The sequence below is a fragment of the Triturus cristatus genome, chromosome 7 (genome assembly GCF_964204655.1).
Source record: "Triturus cristatus chromosome 7, aTriCri1.1, whole genome shotgun sequence".
NCBI lineage: Eukaryota > Metazoa > Chordata > Amphibia > Caudata > Salamandridae > Triturus > Triturus cristatus.
This window is the reverse complement of record NC_140590.1, coordinates 318,885,883-318,903,773: the sequence shown is the minus strand read 5'-3', so window position 1 is coordinate 318,903,773 and position 17,891 is coordinate 318,885,883. Positions and strand designations below refer to the sequence as shown.

Here is a 17,891-nt window from a genome sequence, read left to right as displayed (position 1 = left end):
AAGGATGCTTAGAGGAGATTGGACAAAGGGGCCTTGGTTGCTATGATATAGCTGGACTTGAGTGTGGCTTTTGACACCGTGGACCATCCCACACGTCTGGAACCGATTAGCAGGGCAGATGTATCTGGCAAGGCCCTGGATTGGGTGAGCTCCTTTTTAAAGGAGTGCTCCTTTCAGGTATTTGACAAAGGCTGCTATTAAGAGGTCCTTCAAGTCGCCTGTGGAGTGCCGCATCGGTCTTCGCTCAGTCCCACATTATTTAACGTGTACCTGCAACCTCTGCCCAAAATTATTACTCCCTTTGAGATTTCAATAGTGTCCTATGGTGACGATACCCAGCTAATTTCTTCACTGGCTCCTGAGAGCGATCCTTTAGCTTAAACACTGGACCCTTGAAAAGGGTTGCCAGATGTATAAACACATCCTGCGTCAGGCCCAGTAGATCAAAACCAAACTCATGATCCTTGGAAGAAATTCTTCCCCTCAATGGGGATGTTTCAGCCAGCACCTGTGCAGTTGCTAAAACAGCTATAAAAAGCATGGTGGTGTAGATTGAGCAATCAATCAGGTGTTCACAGAGTGTACTACTCACCCGTTAGGGTCTCAAGGCGCTGGGGATGTGGGGGGTACGCAGCTCAGATGGGGTCATTCGAAGAGCCAGGCCTTGAGGTCTGTCCTGAATTGGTTCAGGGTCGGGCTTCACCAGAGGTAAAGGGGGAGATCATTCCAGGTTTAGGCTGCGATGTAGGAGAAGGACCTTCCACTCGCTCTGTTCCTGTAGAAGCGTGGGATGGTGGCTAGGAAGATGTTGGCTAAGCGGAGTTTTCTCTTGGGGGCGTGGAAGGAGAGGCGGTTGTGGAGGTATTGTGGTACGATGTTATGGAGGGCCTTGTAGTCGTGTGTGAGCGCTTGAAAGTTCTTCTTTTGACGGGGAGCCAGTGGAGGTCATGAAGGTGTTGGGTGATGTGATTGTGCCGTGGGATATCGAGGATTAGTCTTGCTGCGACATTCTGGATGTTTTGGAGTTTACGGAAGAGTTTTTTTGTTGATTCCAGCGTAGAGGCCGTTGCCGTAGTCCAGTCTGCTGGTGATGAGGGCATGAGTGACGGTTTTCCTGGAGTTGGAGGGTATCCATTTGAATGTTGTACGTAGTATCCGTAGGGTGTTGAAGCATGCGGAGGAGACGGCATTGATCTGGCGATTCATAGCGAGCGATGAGTCAGGATATGATGCCGAGGCTATGTGCGTGGTCTGTCGGGTAGTGGGTTTTCGAGGGTGGGGAGCCACCAGGTATCGTCCCATGCGAAGAGGGTGGAGCCGAGGATGAGGACCCAACTGTTTCAATCAGAGGTCTTGTCAAAGTGTCAGGATAGCTAGGGAGTCTTAAGGGAACTGAAGCAGACTTCACCAGTGAAGCTCAATGAAACAGAAATGCACCAAGGCCGGCTTGCTCTTTGAAAAGGCTATGCATGGCCAGACTGTCAGGGATAAAGAAGTCACATAGAAGTGGGATCAGGTAGAGTTGCACACTGTTGAGCCATTATCTTGGAAACAGAGCTGAAAAACTAAGAGATTGAGCAACTAAAGAGTTGCATTGCAAGCTGAATTTCCCTTTCAATCCAGGAACAGAGACACAGATAAGTAAAATTTAAGTAACCACGCTCATGATGCAGGATGCCTCTAGATGTAAGAAATACAGTTAAATTGTGAAAGAGCCCGGCGACTTGAGCACTCACTGATGGGGCCAAGTACGTAGCTGGAAGGGGGGTGTGGTCTAAACGTGCTGCAGTATGGCCGCTTGCTGAGTGCTCTTTGTAGGCCGGGCCATAATCTTCACATTATCCATGGCTTGGAAGAGCCATCAACCCCTACAAACCGTGCCAGTGCTGTACCTGTGGTGCAGTGAGGAGAACGAGCTGAGTCTGACCACTGCAACTGGCTGCCATCGAGGGGAAGGCTGGCGGTGATCACCTGGCCTTCCCGCCAGGATGCAGGCCCTGCTTCCCGGAGGCTGAGAGGACCTCCTCCGAGTCCTGACATCCTTTGGCTTGTGAGGGAATCTGAGGGCTGGGGACTCCCTGGCGCTGGCAATTTGCCCCTTCTCGCTCCGCTGGCCGAGCCCGCTGCCCGGCCGCAATCTTAGGTGAGGATGCTGGCAGCTGGAGGCTCTGCTGGTGGCGACTTCGGCTGGGCCTGCACACCACCCAGGAGCGAGCGGAGGTAGCTGTGGGGCCGTATGCTGAAAGACTAAAAGCCGAAAACACTATGCACAGTCACTGGCTCCTCCCGGAGATCGTATTATGGCACGAGGTGAGGAGCGGCTCAGCGTGTGCCAGTGGGGGGCCTGTAACTCCGACTGCGCTACGATCTGGGTGGTTGTAGAGACTGCTGGCCCAGGCGGGGCATGAACGTTGATGTCTAAATCCTGCTGGTGATCTACTGTCTGCTGGGCCCGCTTGTGTGACTATCACTTGGCATCTCTTCCCATCTCATACTCTATCCTGCTTGCAGCTAAGTAAGGTGTGGTGCTTGTGCCTTTGTCGTGCTGAGTTTTGAGTGCATACCTGGAGCCTTGGGCGATTGGACAGTACGCAACCGGGGTACCGGTACAGTGCCAATTAGGCAGCAACGCCTGAATCTCCAACTGTGAGGTGCTGCTGCACACAAGAGGGGTGGTGTGGATGCGGTATCCGCTTGTTACGTGTGCCTTCCCCTGGTCAAACATTTGCACCTGTAAATACTACGGGTGCAGTGGACAATTGCCTAGCGTGGGTGACTCCTGGTCACGGCAGCGGCACGGGCAGCAGGAGGGTGTCTTGCGCCAGTTGTTGTGCGGAGTGGGAGGCACCTGCGTTGGGCCATATGCTACCATCACCCACTGTGTACACCACCGTGGGGCACTTGGGTTCGCGCCGGCTGCGACCAAGACTTCCCTACGTGTGTCCCTCTGTTCTCCTACACGCAATGATGAGAAAATACAACACAAAACGACCTAAATTAACCTTCGAGAATAAAAGGCAAACTAGGCTGATGGACTCTGAATCAGAGGGGAACCCTGACAGGCCTCCAACTGAACAATCTGATGCCCAAGGAGAGGACCTCGGATTTCTTTGTTGGAAAAGCGCTCCAGCTTAAAGACTATAGACACTAAATTGGAAGTCCTCACTTCGAAACTTGATAACCTAAAAAAGCAGGTGGATGTGCATGAGACTCGCCTTGATCAGTTAGAAAATTGCTGCACAGACCAACATGAGATTCAGGTTGAGACGAAAGAGCAGCTGCTGCAAATGGATAAGGTACTTACTCTCATCAGGGCGAAGAATGATGATTTGGAGGCCAGGTCCCGTCGTAATAACCTGCAAATAACGGGGATTCCTGAGACAACTGCCATCTCTAAAATGGAAACGTATGTTGACAAACTACTATGTGAGCTGTTTGGCCCCAGTTTATCTGCGGTCTTTGCCATTGAAAGGGCCCACCGCACGCTGGGACCCAGGGCTCTGATCGGGGCCACGCCCAGACCTATCCTTGCTCGGATACTGAACTACCAAGACCGAGACGCTATATTGAGGCTGGCCAGAGAGCAAAGAAACAAACTACAAAGGCAACAATAGCTTGTTCTATCCAGACTACACTCCGGCGGTGCAGGCGGCCCGCAGAGAGTTCTTACCTGCAAAACGCATCCTCCTTCGTGCAAATGTCCCATATGCTCTACTGTACCCAGCTAAACTGGAGGTAACGTATGATGGTACGGCACATTTTTTCACGGATGCCAAGTCTGCCCTGAAGTTTGCCAAGCACGTAGGAGGAAAGAAGGGCAGCGGAAAAACCACAACCAGACCCAACTCGGAAGCTGGGTTGAGCGACAATAATTAACTCCAAGTCGTATAGGTAACTGGCTGTTCATACCTCCTCAGCGCCTACTGTTACTTTCTCTAATCTTGCACGCAATGGAGCTGTGGTTGCCTGACTGGGTTCAGGACTACAGGCACTCCTCTGTTTGGTTTGCAGATTTTGTATGACATTGATGATCCTGATCTAATGCCTCTTTCACTAAAGTCCCGGCCATCCCGTCCTCGGGTAGGGTAGTATGCCAGCAACCCCACGCTCCCCAGGGAGAGCTCCCAATCACACTTCGTCTGTATTGCTGCAGCAACTGTTCAATTTGTTAGTTAGGGTGGGTATCGGTGCACAACCTGTTTGGGGGGTTGGTGAGGGTGGTGGGAGGGCAGTGGGGTTAATGATTTAGTTTCAGTCAAGACAGTAAAACAGAGTCACAAACAACACATGTATGCTCACGATGTGTGAAACACTAACATATGGGACCAACGTGGGGGTGGTGCAGAGACTGAACCAATTCTGTTTTGGGAGGCGATGGCAGGGAGGGATTCTCCAGGTGCTCATTATCAGGTGATCCACAGTTTGTCAACTAGACCAGTATAATGTCCCTCAATTTCTCAACCTGGAACATAAGCGGTCTCAACGACCACAGAAAGAGTAGAATTGTTCATGCCTACCTACTAAGACATCATATAGATGTGTGTTTCTTACAAGAAACACACCTAAATAGCTCTCCCCCGACTAGGTTCCATTACAAAAGCTGGGGTCAAGTTTACTCCTCCATTTATTCTAATTACGCACGGGGTAGCAATCCTCATAAGACAGGGTTTGGATTGGAAACTGTCAAAATCTTGTATAGATCCAGGCGGCCTGTAGATGATTTTGCTGGGAGCACTGGCTGGCGTGGATATAACTCTAGCTGCGGTCTATGGACCGAATAGGGACAGCCCAGAGTTCTTTCAGACAGTGTGGGCCAAGGTCCAGAGTATGAGCTGTGAAACCTTCATATGGGGTGAAGACTTTAACACGGTGCTAAATGACACTATTGACAGGAAGGGAGTATCACGCACACTTCATCTCAACTCCAGCGCCACTTAAAGGCTATCATTTCAGACGGCAGCCTATCTGATATCTTGCTCAGGCGGAACTCAAACAAGATGGAAGGCATCTTTATATCTGTACACCATAGGGCCTGGTCAAGGCTGGTATAACATGAACCCCAGAACATTATGACAACCATGCACTTTGTCTATTAAGAATATTAATGCCCACTACACCTCATAGAATGTTCAATTAGAGGCTTCCACACAGGGCCTTGCTGTACGAGGCCTTTAGGGAAGAAATATGAAGGGATATCGAAGAATATTTTTCTCTTAACACTGGCTCCATCATGACACAGGCATCTTTGTGGGAGGCTTTCAAGGTGGTCATAAGAGGCAAGTGCATTGTTCGCCAAGCTGGAGTCCTTAAGGCTATACGGGGATCCCTCTCCTCCCTTGAGGCACGCATCAGGGACCTAGAAACCCATTATTAAACCACAAACGATGTCACACTCCTAGCTTCAATCTAAGAGGCACTCACAGACTTTGAAGAGGAAGCACAGAGGGAGGTGAAATTTCTGGGCAAACATGCACAGGCTAGACAATTCGGGGAAGGGGACAGACCGGGCAGAACGCTCGCGAACATGCTCAGAAAGCCCCCCACCGCCACATACGTGACTGAGGTTCTTGGAGAGGATAATACCCTAATCAGAGGCCCGCAAGGTGTCTTTGAACGTTTTAAACAATACTATGCTAAACTTTACAAGGCCGCACACAACGCGATACCTGAGGACCTGCAGCCGTTCTTGGACTCCCTGGAACTTCTATGGCTGGGGAAAGGGCATAAAGAATACCTAGATGTGCTGTTTTCAGCAGAAGATATAGCCCAGACAATACGTAGCCTACCATAAGACAAAGCCCCGGGCCCCGATGTAAATGTAGTGCATTTATATAGCGCTCCGCACACCCCCGAAAGGGTCTCTGAGGCGCTGTGCACATACCGCTGTGGAACCCTTCCTGGCCTTTCCCTGTGAAGTGCCCACTCCTGGGCACCCCCAAGTTGAAATCCAGGCATCCTAGCGCTTTTGGGGCCGTTGTGGAGATTAAGCAAGCTATTGCCCAAAGTTGCAGAGTGAGACCCATGATTAGAATAGGCACGAGGCGAGAATTATCGGGTCCGGGGAAATTGAGCCCAAGACCCACAGAGGCGGGAATTGAACCCTGGTCCGGGCCAGACCTCTGCATCACGGTCTGCCGCTCTAACCATTGAGCCACACTTCTCCACCGATGGTCTAACCACTGCCTTCTATACGGCGTATGCATCTGAACTGGCCCCACATTTGCAAGCAGTCTATGAGGAAGCTCAACCTTCGGGTATCCTACCGCCTTCCATGCGTGAAGCTGTGATCATAACGCTACTCAAACCAGGGAAAAGTGACAATGAAGTAGACTCTTACAGACCCCTCTCATTAATCAATGTAGATGCTAAAATTCTTGCCAAACTGATTTCAGGCAGACTTCAACCCTTAGTCCCTCTGATAGCCTGCCCGGACCAGTCGGGTTTTATCCCGGGAAGGTCCACCACCCATAACCTCCGTACTTTTTTCGCGGTGCTCCACTATCTGCACCCTCAATTACCGGCAGTAGCTGTACTACTTGGGGCTACAAAAGCGTTTGATACGCTAGAGTGGGCGTATATTTTTACAATATAAGAGAGAATGGTGTTCAGTCTTTATACATCGGTTTCATACGTCTCCTCTATACGGAGCCATCTGCTAGGATCTGCATGAATGGTATCACATCCCAACCCTTCCCCATTTCCCGCTGAACCCATCAGGGCTGCCCTCTCTCCCCACTCCTGTTCGCCATCGCGATGGAGCCCCTGACGGCCAGGCTGAGACAGCACCATGCAAATAGGGGGCTGGGTTTTAGCACCAGGGGCCTGCTGGTCTCGCTTTATGCGGATGACATTACCCTTTATATTTCAAACCCCGCTGTTAACATTGCTCCTATTCTCAGGGAATTTATTAAATTCGGGGGCTATCTGGCGTATCTATTAACTAGTCTAAGTCTACCATCTTCCCACTTACAGAGAGTACAATCCCGTTCCCCGTAGAGTATCTCCTCACTTGGGCAGATGGTCCGAGTAGGATTTGGGGCTTTGGCTAAGCAGGGACGAACAGGAACTTTGGAACATGAACTTTGGGAGAGCAATTGCGTGGCTGGAGGATAAGGTGAATGTATGGGCTCAGTTACCACTCTCCCTGGCAGGAAAGATTGCCATTACCAAGATGGTGGTTTTACCTAAATTCCTGTAGTTATTTGCAAATATCCCAGTGCCCATCATTCAGGAGTTTTTTAAAACCAACCGTACTCTGCTAATATCCCTGGTATGGGTGGGGAAACAGGCGTGGGTCTCCTGGGAACTTCTGACACTGCCACTGATGCAGGGCGGGATGGGCGCCCCACACATACCATTATATGCGTACTGCGCTCAAGCTCAATTCCTACAGCACTGGGTGCACCCCACCCCGTTTCAACCCCACACGGCGGTCGAGCTTGATGTGGCGGCGCCAGTCCCTCTTCCGGTAGAATTTTACCAACCATACAAGAGACCACGTGATGGGATTGACACGGTTGAGGCCCTGCGCTGGGCGTGGGACTGGCTGCGAAACAGAGCTAAGCTACCAGTTCTGTATGCTCCTTTTGTCCCCCTAGCACACAATCCTGTGATTCCTGCTATGGCTGAGGGGGCAAGTCGGCTGGCAGCGAAGTCTTTGGGGCTTCATACATTTGCAGATCTCTATCCCCACTGACGACTTCGGAGGTGGGGGGGGGGGTTGGGAATTTCTCTGATTTATTCCTGTACTACAAACTTCGGGCAACTTGTAGGCATATACACACTACTTTCCCAGCAACCCCGCCCATGCTGCTAGCGCTTGGGAACGTCCTTCAGACTCCCTTCCCCTGAAGGCTCATAACCCGTCCCTATAATCACATGCAAAACACTGCACCCCTGATATAGCCAAATTCCCTACAAAGCTGGAACTCAGAGCTCACTACCCAGATTACGGAGGATCAATGGGCATTCTGCTTCAGTCAGCTCACTGTGCTGTCCCCCAACTACAAGCTACAACTAATCAATTTTAAATATCTTCACTGTTTTTATAGAACACCAGTTCAGTTATATCGCATGGGTCTCAGGGAAGATGACAAATGCTGGCACTGTGGCTGCACTCCCACCACCTTCATTCACATGGCATGGAGCTGTCCACCCTTAGCGGCATACACTAAATAATAGGCACCCTCCTGAGAAAGCGAGCATTATTGGAATACTGGGTTATGTAAGAGATACGGCAACAGCCACGCGTAAGCTGCATGCATTGCTGTTGGCTAAACGCAGGGTAGCCATGTCCTGGGGAAAGCAGAGGGCCCCTAGGATGGAAGCCTGGATACAAGATGTTGCATTTAGTCAGCTGTCGGCTTTCTGGGAAATGATGCCAGCAGCGTCCAGGTCGAAGGATATTTGGGCCCCGTTTGTCGACTGGGCTCGCTCCCAACAAGATTCGGGTGATGAGGCTCTGAACCCCACAGTAACTGCGGACAAGCAATATGGGTCTTGAGGATTACTGTTAAACTGGGTATGTCTACACGGTGGTCACTGAATTTTCTATGTGAAATATAAATAGCGAGAAGACTGCTTTGATGTCCCCCCAACCGCTATCGGGTTGATTTATCTCATTGTTGGTGTTGGGTCACTCCTGCTTCACCCCTTTGTCGTAATCTGTACATCAGTATATATAGTGAGTGTGTCAAAATATTAAACTGTAACTGCTATTTACTTGAGCAATACAAGTATAATTGTACTGCTTCTCTGACCAAGTTCTTATAACTGATCATGTTTTTGAAATGCAGATAAATAAAATAAATTAAAAAGTACGTAGCTGGAAGGTATAGGTTTGAATCCCAGCAGGGCTCTTTCAGCCTTTCATGCTTGCAGCACTTAAGATTGATAGCACTATATAATAGATAAATTGTGGTAGCCATCGCTACATAAATAAACAAATGTGTGTTCTTTTGATTAAAGAAAGCTACCACCACGTTTTTAGGTCGAGAGTAGCGGCTGCGGGCATGCGCTGCTCGCTCTGCGAGACTGCTGTGGTAGATTATGGGAGAGAAGCCGCGCCCACTCTCCTCCCATATTTTTCATTGGCTTGTGTCATTGTCTTTCGTAAATGCGGCCTTCGGGTTCGTTAATAGGCTTGTTAGTCCCTCCTTAGTATAGCCTTGTCTTCATTTGTAACCTCCCATGGCTACTGGCCCCTTTACTTCGGTTGTTACACTGGACCTATTCTTTAGTCTGTAAGCACTATTTACTTTATTGAGTTTCTCTTACTGCAGGCCGGACATGCGTTGCTTCAGCTGAAACCGCTTGTGTTTTTTTAAGCAGCATTGGTGCCACGTATCACGGCCCCCCGCTTTCAATCACTTTAACCCGGCATTATCTCAGGTCTGTTTCAACCCCCTCCCCCCCAGTAAATCGGATTTAAAAATGATTCGCGAATTAAGTCATGTGAATTCCAGATAGCACATAATCGAGTGCTAATGGGCTGAAACTGACAGCAGCACATCTTTGTTACATGTCATCTGCACTAATCCATCTGACGGGTTGTTTTCAAAAGACTTTTTTATTAACACCACCACCAATACCACCACCACCAATCCAATACCACCGCCACCAATCTGATATAACCACCAATACCACCACCAATACCACCACCAATACAGGGGTGTGGAATGTAATAAAATATGTACTTGTCTATGGGGCAGGTTGCTTCATAAATCTACTTGTCCTGAAAAAAAATCCACTTGTCCATTTTGTTCCATGTAATGGGGGGACAAATTATGGCAGCAATCTCATTATAAGAACTCTGAAATAGCCGCTCTGATTATGCCAGGGCTCCTTCCATAGTAGGGTTTGAATACTAGCAATTCCCTTATGTTGCCACGTTTCTGCAGATCTACATACTGGTGCTGAAGGTAAGCGTCAGTTCCAGGGCTGGAATGCCCTTTTGAGTCTGTGCAAAGCTATGAACTTGCATGTTTTAAGGGTTTTCACCAACTCTTCTCTAATCTGTTCCCATACTGAGAAAGGTTAGAAATGTACTCCTGACAATGGCAGGCATACAACTTCTTCTAGGGTTGGGGAAAAAAGTGGTTGGAGGGAAAATGAACGTGCAAGCACTCAGATTTTTTAACAAAATACGCTTGGAAACTTGTTGCCCTTGACCCCAAACAATTTATCCCGTGTGTCGGGCAATAGGAATTCCACATCCCTGCAATACCAATACCGCCACCAATGCCACCACCACCAATACCACTAATACCAACCAATACCACTAATACCAATACCACCATCACCAATATCTCAGTGCCTCTCATTCACTAGTAATAGCAGGGGCACTGTACTAGGCCGCAGCTGCTGCCGAGACCATCCCTTCCTCCCTCCAGGCCTGCCATGAAGAGCAGCCCACCCTGCACCAGGAGGTGAAGCCAGGCCCCCACTACAGCTGGAGTGTTTTTATTAGGCCAAAGATAGCAATGACATTAAGCAATGCCATACTGCACACTCAAATCACGAAGAGGGCAGGAAATAGCCCTCCCCCCCCACCGCTCTTTCTCCTGAGCCACGACATTGTAATCACAGAGCGAAAGGTGTTGGAGCACTTTGTTAGTGTTTATAGCTCGGATCAAATGTAATTCTCACTTCACACTTTGTGTCTGTGTAATTTATAATACTTACACGTTCTTCACTGCACTATTTATCACTACTTTGAAGAAGTCGCAGGCCGGTCTCTTCCTCTAATATTTACAATCTAGCAAGCGGTCAAGAAGGACCTTTATTGCAATGCAATAGGTCTCGCATTTGCGGGAGTTGAACTATTAGTATTGTAAATGACAATGCCTTTTATTTATGTTTTAAAACCCAAAACTCGTGTGAATGCAAGACCTATTGCATTGCAAATGCTTGTTTAGAGTATTGTTGAAATGCTTACTCGTCTGCGCAGGTGCCTGGCTCTCTGCGCTGTTGGCGCCATCGATCCAGGAGTTGACTCTTGCAGTGTACAGGTTGCCCGGGTTCAAGTCTTTAAAGGTTAGGTTGGTGTCATTGGTGCTAGCAGCCTGTGAAGACGTGGTGTTTGCCAGGGTCACGTTGTACTGATATCTGCCTGCGTTGGGGTCCTTCGGAGCGGTCCAATTGACGAAGAGCACTGTGTCGGACTTTGCTGTTGCCATCAGATTTTCAGGCTGATTAGGATCTGTAAGGATAACAAGAGTTGGGATCAGAACACATGCAGCAGCAGGCCAATCTGCCACAGTAGAAAGAGGCATGCGAGCGTTTGTCTTACTTCGGGGGTTGGAGGTGTTACATGCGGGTACAAGGAAACTAGACAAGCTGTTGCAAAATATTACTACAACAAGCGACCTATCCATACTTGCAAGATGAATACTGCCAGCAGCATACTCAGGGTCTTCACATAAACCAATGGCAATACTCACAAAAAAGATGTGTGACCTTTTCATATTCTTCCATATCCAACCGCTCATTCTGATAGTGGGCAGCCAGGGACAAGTGCATCTGCCCAAAACTACTGGGACCAATACCAGGGAGGAGGGCGGATAGAGACTGGACAGGGGCAGGGCTCTGAGCAAGGAGCAAAGTAGAGGGCAGAGAGTAGGCAGCTATCACCCGCGGAGAACCATAAGTAGACACAGACCTGACGACAGTACTACAGGTGATAGATTCCAATATTGCAGACAAGGAAATGGACTCTGTTGCAAATGTATTTAAATACACCCTTAGGAGGTCAGAATCAGGTATGCTGGCAAAGGGCCTTCCCTTTGATCCTAGTAATGTCCCTAATATGTTTAATATCAAAAAGAAACTCCATCAGTTGTTCAGGAACATAAGACCTCCAAGTCCCTTAACACTGCCAGCGCAGCTAGTATCGCACAAGATATTGACATTCGAGCAGGTGGGCTTAAGAGATGTTATACATCTGTTAGCCCAGAAGAAATACATCAAACACAATACCACTAAGGCAGAAAGTCTAGTGCTTACCCTCTCAAGAGAAATACCAATATAGGAGTTAAATCTGTGGAGAAAGGGGGTGCCAAATTGGTACAAAACACTGAGGATTACAAACGTACAAATAAAAACAAATATGTAAATCCGTATTTGTAAAGCGTGAACTACCCACCCTTACGGGTCTCAAGGCGCTGGGGGCCGTCGTGGAAATTATGTGAGCTATTGCCCAGAGTCACATGGTGCTGAGCTGAGCTGCCGCCGGAGCCAGGGATCGAACCGTGTGCTCCGGAGTCAGCTGACCTGGCCGCTGCACCACACCTCTCCACTAGTGAGATACTGACAACTGGAAGTACAGAAACACTACACGAAACTAAGATCCAATCCCACAAGGAAGTGAGTCAACTTATTAGCGATAAATGCCCTGTGGGTGGGTATATAAGTGAATGTGTATATGACATCTAAATTAAAAACACCCTAGAACGCCATCGATATATACCCTACCCAAGATCCATGTCTGGACAGTCCTTCATGGTGACCCATAGTGTGAGGGTACCGTTCAGTCATGGAATCATTGTGTGTGATACAATGGACAGAATCAGACTTGTAGAGGATTATCTTTTCTCACCCCACACTCAATTATTAGTGTCACCATGGATATAACTTTGTTATATACCAGCATGCTACAGCAGGAAGCACTGGAGGTGATTAGATCTAAACTAGACATTAGAGAGACACCTACGCAGTGGGTGCCCACTGCATCAATAGTGTTATTATAGAGGTAGCTATGACTTTCAGAATGTCTATGGGGGATGGGATTTGCCCCATATCTGGTTAATATTTTATGGACAGCTACGAACAAATGCATATCTCCAGTAACCAATCCCTTCTCTGAGAACATCACGTTCTGGAGGATATATAGATGGGTTTTATTAATATGGAGAGGCAACACTATCAACTTAGAGGTCGCTTTGGGATGGCTTATTTGATCAACTGAAATTCAGTTTACCATGACCCATAGCAACATTGAAATACATTTTCTTGACATGACTTTAAAAGTCAGGGACAGTAAATTATATACAAGATTGTTCAGAAAAACAAAAGAGCATAACACACTTCTAAGATACACTAGTAGTCATCCCAGGAGTTTAGGGGATAACTTACCCAATGGGCAATTCATGAGAATTATAAGGAATTGTTCACTAGGGGCTGATTATTTTGAGGAATCTGAGGTCCTGAGTAGCAGGCTACCTGACAGAGGATACCGCAAAGGATTGTTGAAACATGCCAGAAAAGTCCTAATTTTGTGCTTAAATTCTCCAACAAAAGAAATAAAAACTGCAAGCAAATTCTTCTGCAAACACAAAAATACACATTTTTGCCTGCAGAGAAAGTCGGCAAATATTGTGGCGTCTGTAACTCTGCAGAACTTGGATGAAATTTAAATTGGACACACCCATAAAAACATCAGTAGGGAACACACAATATCTACTGACTGTTAATGAAGAGGGGATGGGCTCTTGAGGTTATGATCACACTCCCGACCACAGTGAAAGGAGCTTCTACATATGTGATTCTTAATCTGGAAGCAAGTAGGGTACATTTTAGAAGCGTCATACCCAACAGTGAGATGTAGAGTCATACCCTACAGTGAAATGTACTGGGCAATATAAACAAAAACACTGAGCCTTGATCATTCTGCTCTATGGCATTTTCACTTAAAATGTCAGGTAATGTTACTTGTATTTATAAAGTGAGCATTCTGGCATTAGTATGGCCTCACAGCGCTAGCAGAGTCCGGTGCTTTACAGCCCTGGTTTCTTTTGAGCATCCATACAAGACCACTCTCTGGTTTTGTCTGTATGTAAAACCATTGAGAAGTTTTCTTCTCCGGCAGAAGTAACTTTTTTCATTCTTGCCTACATACAAGTAATAAATAATGCAACCCAATGATATGTATTTACTTGAAACTTAACTAAGCACAAATCCGGACCCAAGTCTAACAGGATGCTGTGTAAAGCTGTGAGACAGCGTAGCAGATGCTAGGATGGGGATTCCTCGGTTAGTAGAAGTAAGTGGCAACTGAGGTACTAGGCCAGTGAACATTGATACTTGTTTTGAGGTGGCAAAGAAGAAGCCATTGAGCATATTCGGTTTGTCTGCTGTCTTTAAATTAAAGGAAAGACTGGTGCTTTTATTATCAGTCAGGGCACGTGATGTTGATGACATGTATGCTGCCATGCTGTAAAGCAATCAATCAGAACATTGTGACAATTGCAGCTTCAAAATATGTAGCACTATCAAATGAAATGAAATCGAAGTAGGACAGTAAAATAGATGAATTTATATGCTGATAAAAGGAGGAATTGCAAACACTGCTTGAAGCAGCTTCAAGCACAATGCACTTTACAGTATGTAAAAGCAAACACACTTACATCTATCGATGAGACAGGTCTCATCAATAGATGCTCAGTTAATATGTCCATTAAACTTTGTTGGGAGAGATGCTGAGATCAATTGAGACAATCAATAATTACCAAATCTTACTGCTTATCATTAATAGCTAATAGTTTTTGATGACCAACAATAGTGATGTTCTTAAAAATCTAAATACAACACGATGAGTGTCAATTTTGAACTACTCTTCGATTTGATTTTTTGGATGTTAGTGATGCAAAAATATTTTTTGCTGGTAGACTGTAAGGAATAAATTGAAATTTTGCCATGCTTGAAAGCACAGAAAAACTGGTTGACCACAAGGCATGCTTCTGTTCTATAAATTACTATCAGCCTGAATAAGCAACAGGGGGTTGCGAAACATGTAGACTATAATGCTGTCTTATTATAAACTATTTTATGTTTAAGAAGTGCATGTAAGAAGATCCTATTGCTCTTGTTATGTGATGAACTAAATTGGCTGAAATGTGATATAAGGTATCTTGCATTTACAAAATGTATATAAATGTACAGCATCAGTTGTACAATGAACGTTAACTAAATAATGTTGGATTGAGGTAATATATTCTTATCTCAAAAATACCTGCAAACACAGTCATCTTAGTCAGACATTCATATGGTTGAACTCTAGAGTTTATCCACAATATGTCTTACTTTGTTTATTATTTTGTGCCAGAGGGGTAGCTCCCCAGTAGAGTGAACCTCATACTGGAGACAGAAAGCTCCCTTCTTACATCTACCTTTGAAATATTTACAAAAGTATTTTTATATTTATTAATACTTTTTATTTTTATATTTGTAAACAGGTATACATGCAAATATTGTTCAATGTTTTATTAACTGAATGTGTGTGTTAGAAAGATAGTTTTTTAGCTTATTAAAATTAGTAATGAATTACAATAAATTAAGGTTATGATGATATGTATGGAAATGTAAGCAACAAAGGGGTCTAGGAAAATAGGTAAATATATACCGATTTCTCCTCGTTACACCAGCCTCAGGCAGTTGCACTGTTTTGGCACAACCCCATGTCTACAACTCCTTGAAAATATGGGTCTGTGTCAAAATCCATGGGTGGATGCACTCACTGGAACGCTCATGCACCCTCCTTTGAACATCTACTTGATGCAAAGTAATGCAAGGCAGCGTAGTACGCTGCATGGTGTTACTTTTTCTTACAAAGCCACGCAAATCAATATTTAATTGGGTTTGTAAATACCAAAAAGGATTTTGCATCGGGCTTGTTAAAAAAAGTGACGCAACCCCGATGCAAAATATTTGTAAATCTGGGCCCAAATATAGTTACGTTCCTGATCCAAAAATTAACAAGTTAAAACCTTTAGCTGGGAAGAAGTCCATAAGCCTTACAGAACTGGCATATTTTCAGAACTATCTTTAATGTTTTCAAATCTTCTTCCAGGTAAAGATGTAGGGAAAGAGGGATTCGGGAAAGCCTTACCTTCCTTCACTCAAGTAGATCACTCATGTTCGAGATGAAAGCAATGCAGCAACGTTATTACGGTTAAGAAAATGGAGTGGACCACAGCTCACCTGTTAGCCAACCCTCCACATCTCTCTCAGAAGTACCGAAGGGAGCTGGGACAGGTAGCACATAAAGCTGGATAGCTGCCACCTCAGTACTATGAATTGTATCTCACATTGGCACTGCCCTCATACCATGGACCTCATGCTGCCTCCTATTTAGTCTACAAGAGGTTGTACGTGTTCTGAACAACCCTCCTCACAGAGATCTGAATAGAGACTGCAAGGATTATCAAGTAGTATCGAACAGAGAGGTGATGGGTCTCCTTTTTATGTTGTCTTCTGTTGTCTTCTGCAGCACCAGGGATCTATGGCATGATGTTGCTGTCCCCAATACGTTGCCTGTCTACTACTTAATTCTTGATTGATGCCTAGAGGTCCAGCACCAATCATAAAGATAAGCAGGCTGACCACTGCCACCGTCACTCGACTTATCACTATGCAGGACATTGGTTGGGAGCAAGAATGACTGCTAGGAAGTGCTAGAGAAGAGGGCCATCATTAATTTCAGCTTCCAACAATAACAGCATTTTGGAAAGAACATGGGAGTAACCTTATGGTAGATCTTAAAATGCTCTGGAAAGCTCACTGGTATAGCATTTTTGCCAGTGCTCAGTTTGGCACAGAAGTCTGGTCACACTGTTCTCTGCAGCATCTTATCATGGGTTTTTTTACATCCTGGCACTAATAGGCAGTAGCATTCTTCTTTACTGCATAGTGTTCCGCAGTCAATGGTGTGCCTGATTTATTGGCCTCATGGCCATTTTCCTCATGTGATTGTAATATACATAATTTAAATTACTGACAGCAATCTGGAACTTGAGTTCTTTCTGGAAGTATTCTAGCAGCAGCTATTCTTCCCACAGTAATCTGAATTACTACCCTACCTAGCACATTATTGCAAAATTCCAACGGTATTGTGGGGGCTTCTCATAACATAGTAAGCAAAGGCATTATTCCTAATGGAATAGTTTCATGGGGGGATTAATTACCTATGCACACTACCCATACTTCCAAAAGTTTTATAAGAGGAAAGTGGGCAATTTAAAAATCGAGAAAATGTATTTCTTGCATTGACTTCTATTGAAGCAGAGACCAGTTCAGGCAGGAGACAGACAAAAAAAAGTTTTTTTTGCTTCGAAAAATTGTGTCTCCTGCCTTAATCGGGTCTAGAGGCACGTAGGACTACCTTAAAGGGCAATATTTATGCATTTATATTTTATTCATGTAGCTCAATCCTAACCCTATGAATATATATATATATATATATATATATATATATATATATATATATATATATATATATCAAAACCACAAGGTGCCTGCTGAGGAAGAGCCCAAATCAGGTAAGATTTGCTGAAATAACTTTAATGGAGGTTGCTGTACATGTTGGGAAAGTCTTGCCACTCTGAATCAAAGTCCTGCTCCCCGACGCGTTTCGTGCTGGCGCACTTAATCATGGGCTGCGGGCTGAAGTTCGATGAGACTGCATCACATTGTTTGAAGCACTTAAGTAACAAAAGTCCCCGCCTCAGTGGGCGTAGCCACAACAGGTGGCATTCTGGTCTTTGTAGTAACTTCGTCCTCCTCAGTGGGTTGTGTGCAATCCAAACGAAATGAAGTGAAGTATTGCCCAAGTGGGTTGTGGTCACATCACTCCCCTTCACAACAGTACCTCGATCCTCCAAAAACAGCTACCATCCCCGCCACTGCAACGCCGGTTGACGCTGCGGCTGGTCTGAACAAACAGCAGGGCTCCTCCGCGGTCCAGGCGGAACCGCTAAACATCAAAACCACAAGGTGCCTGCTGAGGAAGAGCCCAAATCAGGTAAGATTTGCTGAAATAACTTTAATGGAGGTTGCTGTACATGTTGGGAAAGTCTTGCCACTCTGAATCAAAGTCCTGCTCCCCGACGCGTTTCGTG

The 17,891-nt window shown here is 46.0% G+C and overlaps 1 protein-coding gene across 2 annotated transcripts in view; it reads right to left on the bottom strand.

The window, feature by feature from the left end:
• PTPRH (protein tyrosine phosphatase receptor type H) overlaps positions 1–17,891 on the bottom strand; it is a 517,583-nt gene that overhangs the window by 90,733 nt on the left and 408,959 nt on the right. For both annotated transcript variants that reach the window (XM_085616391.1, XM_085616390.1), the window contains exon 12: positions 10,937–11,200. In XM_085616391.1, coding sequence (XP_085472517.1) covers positions 10,937–11,200 — 264 coding nt within the window. The remainder of the gene's footprint in view (positions 1–10,936; positions 11,201–17,891) is intronic.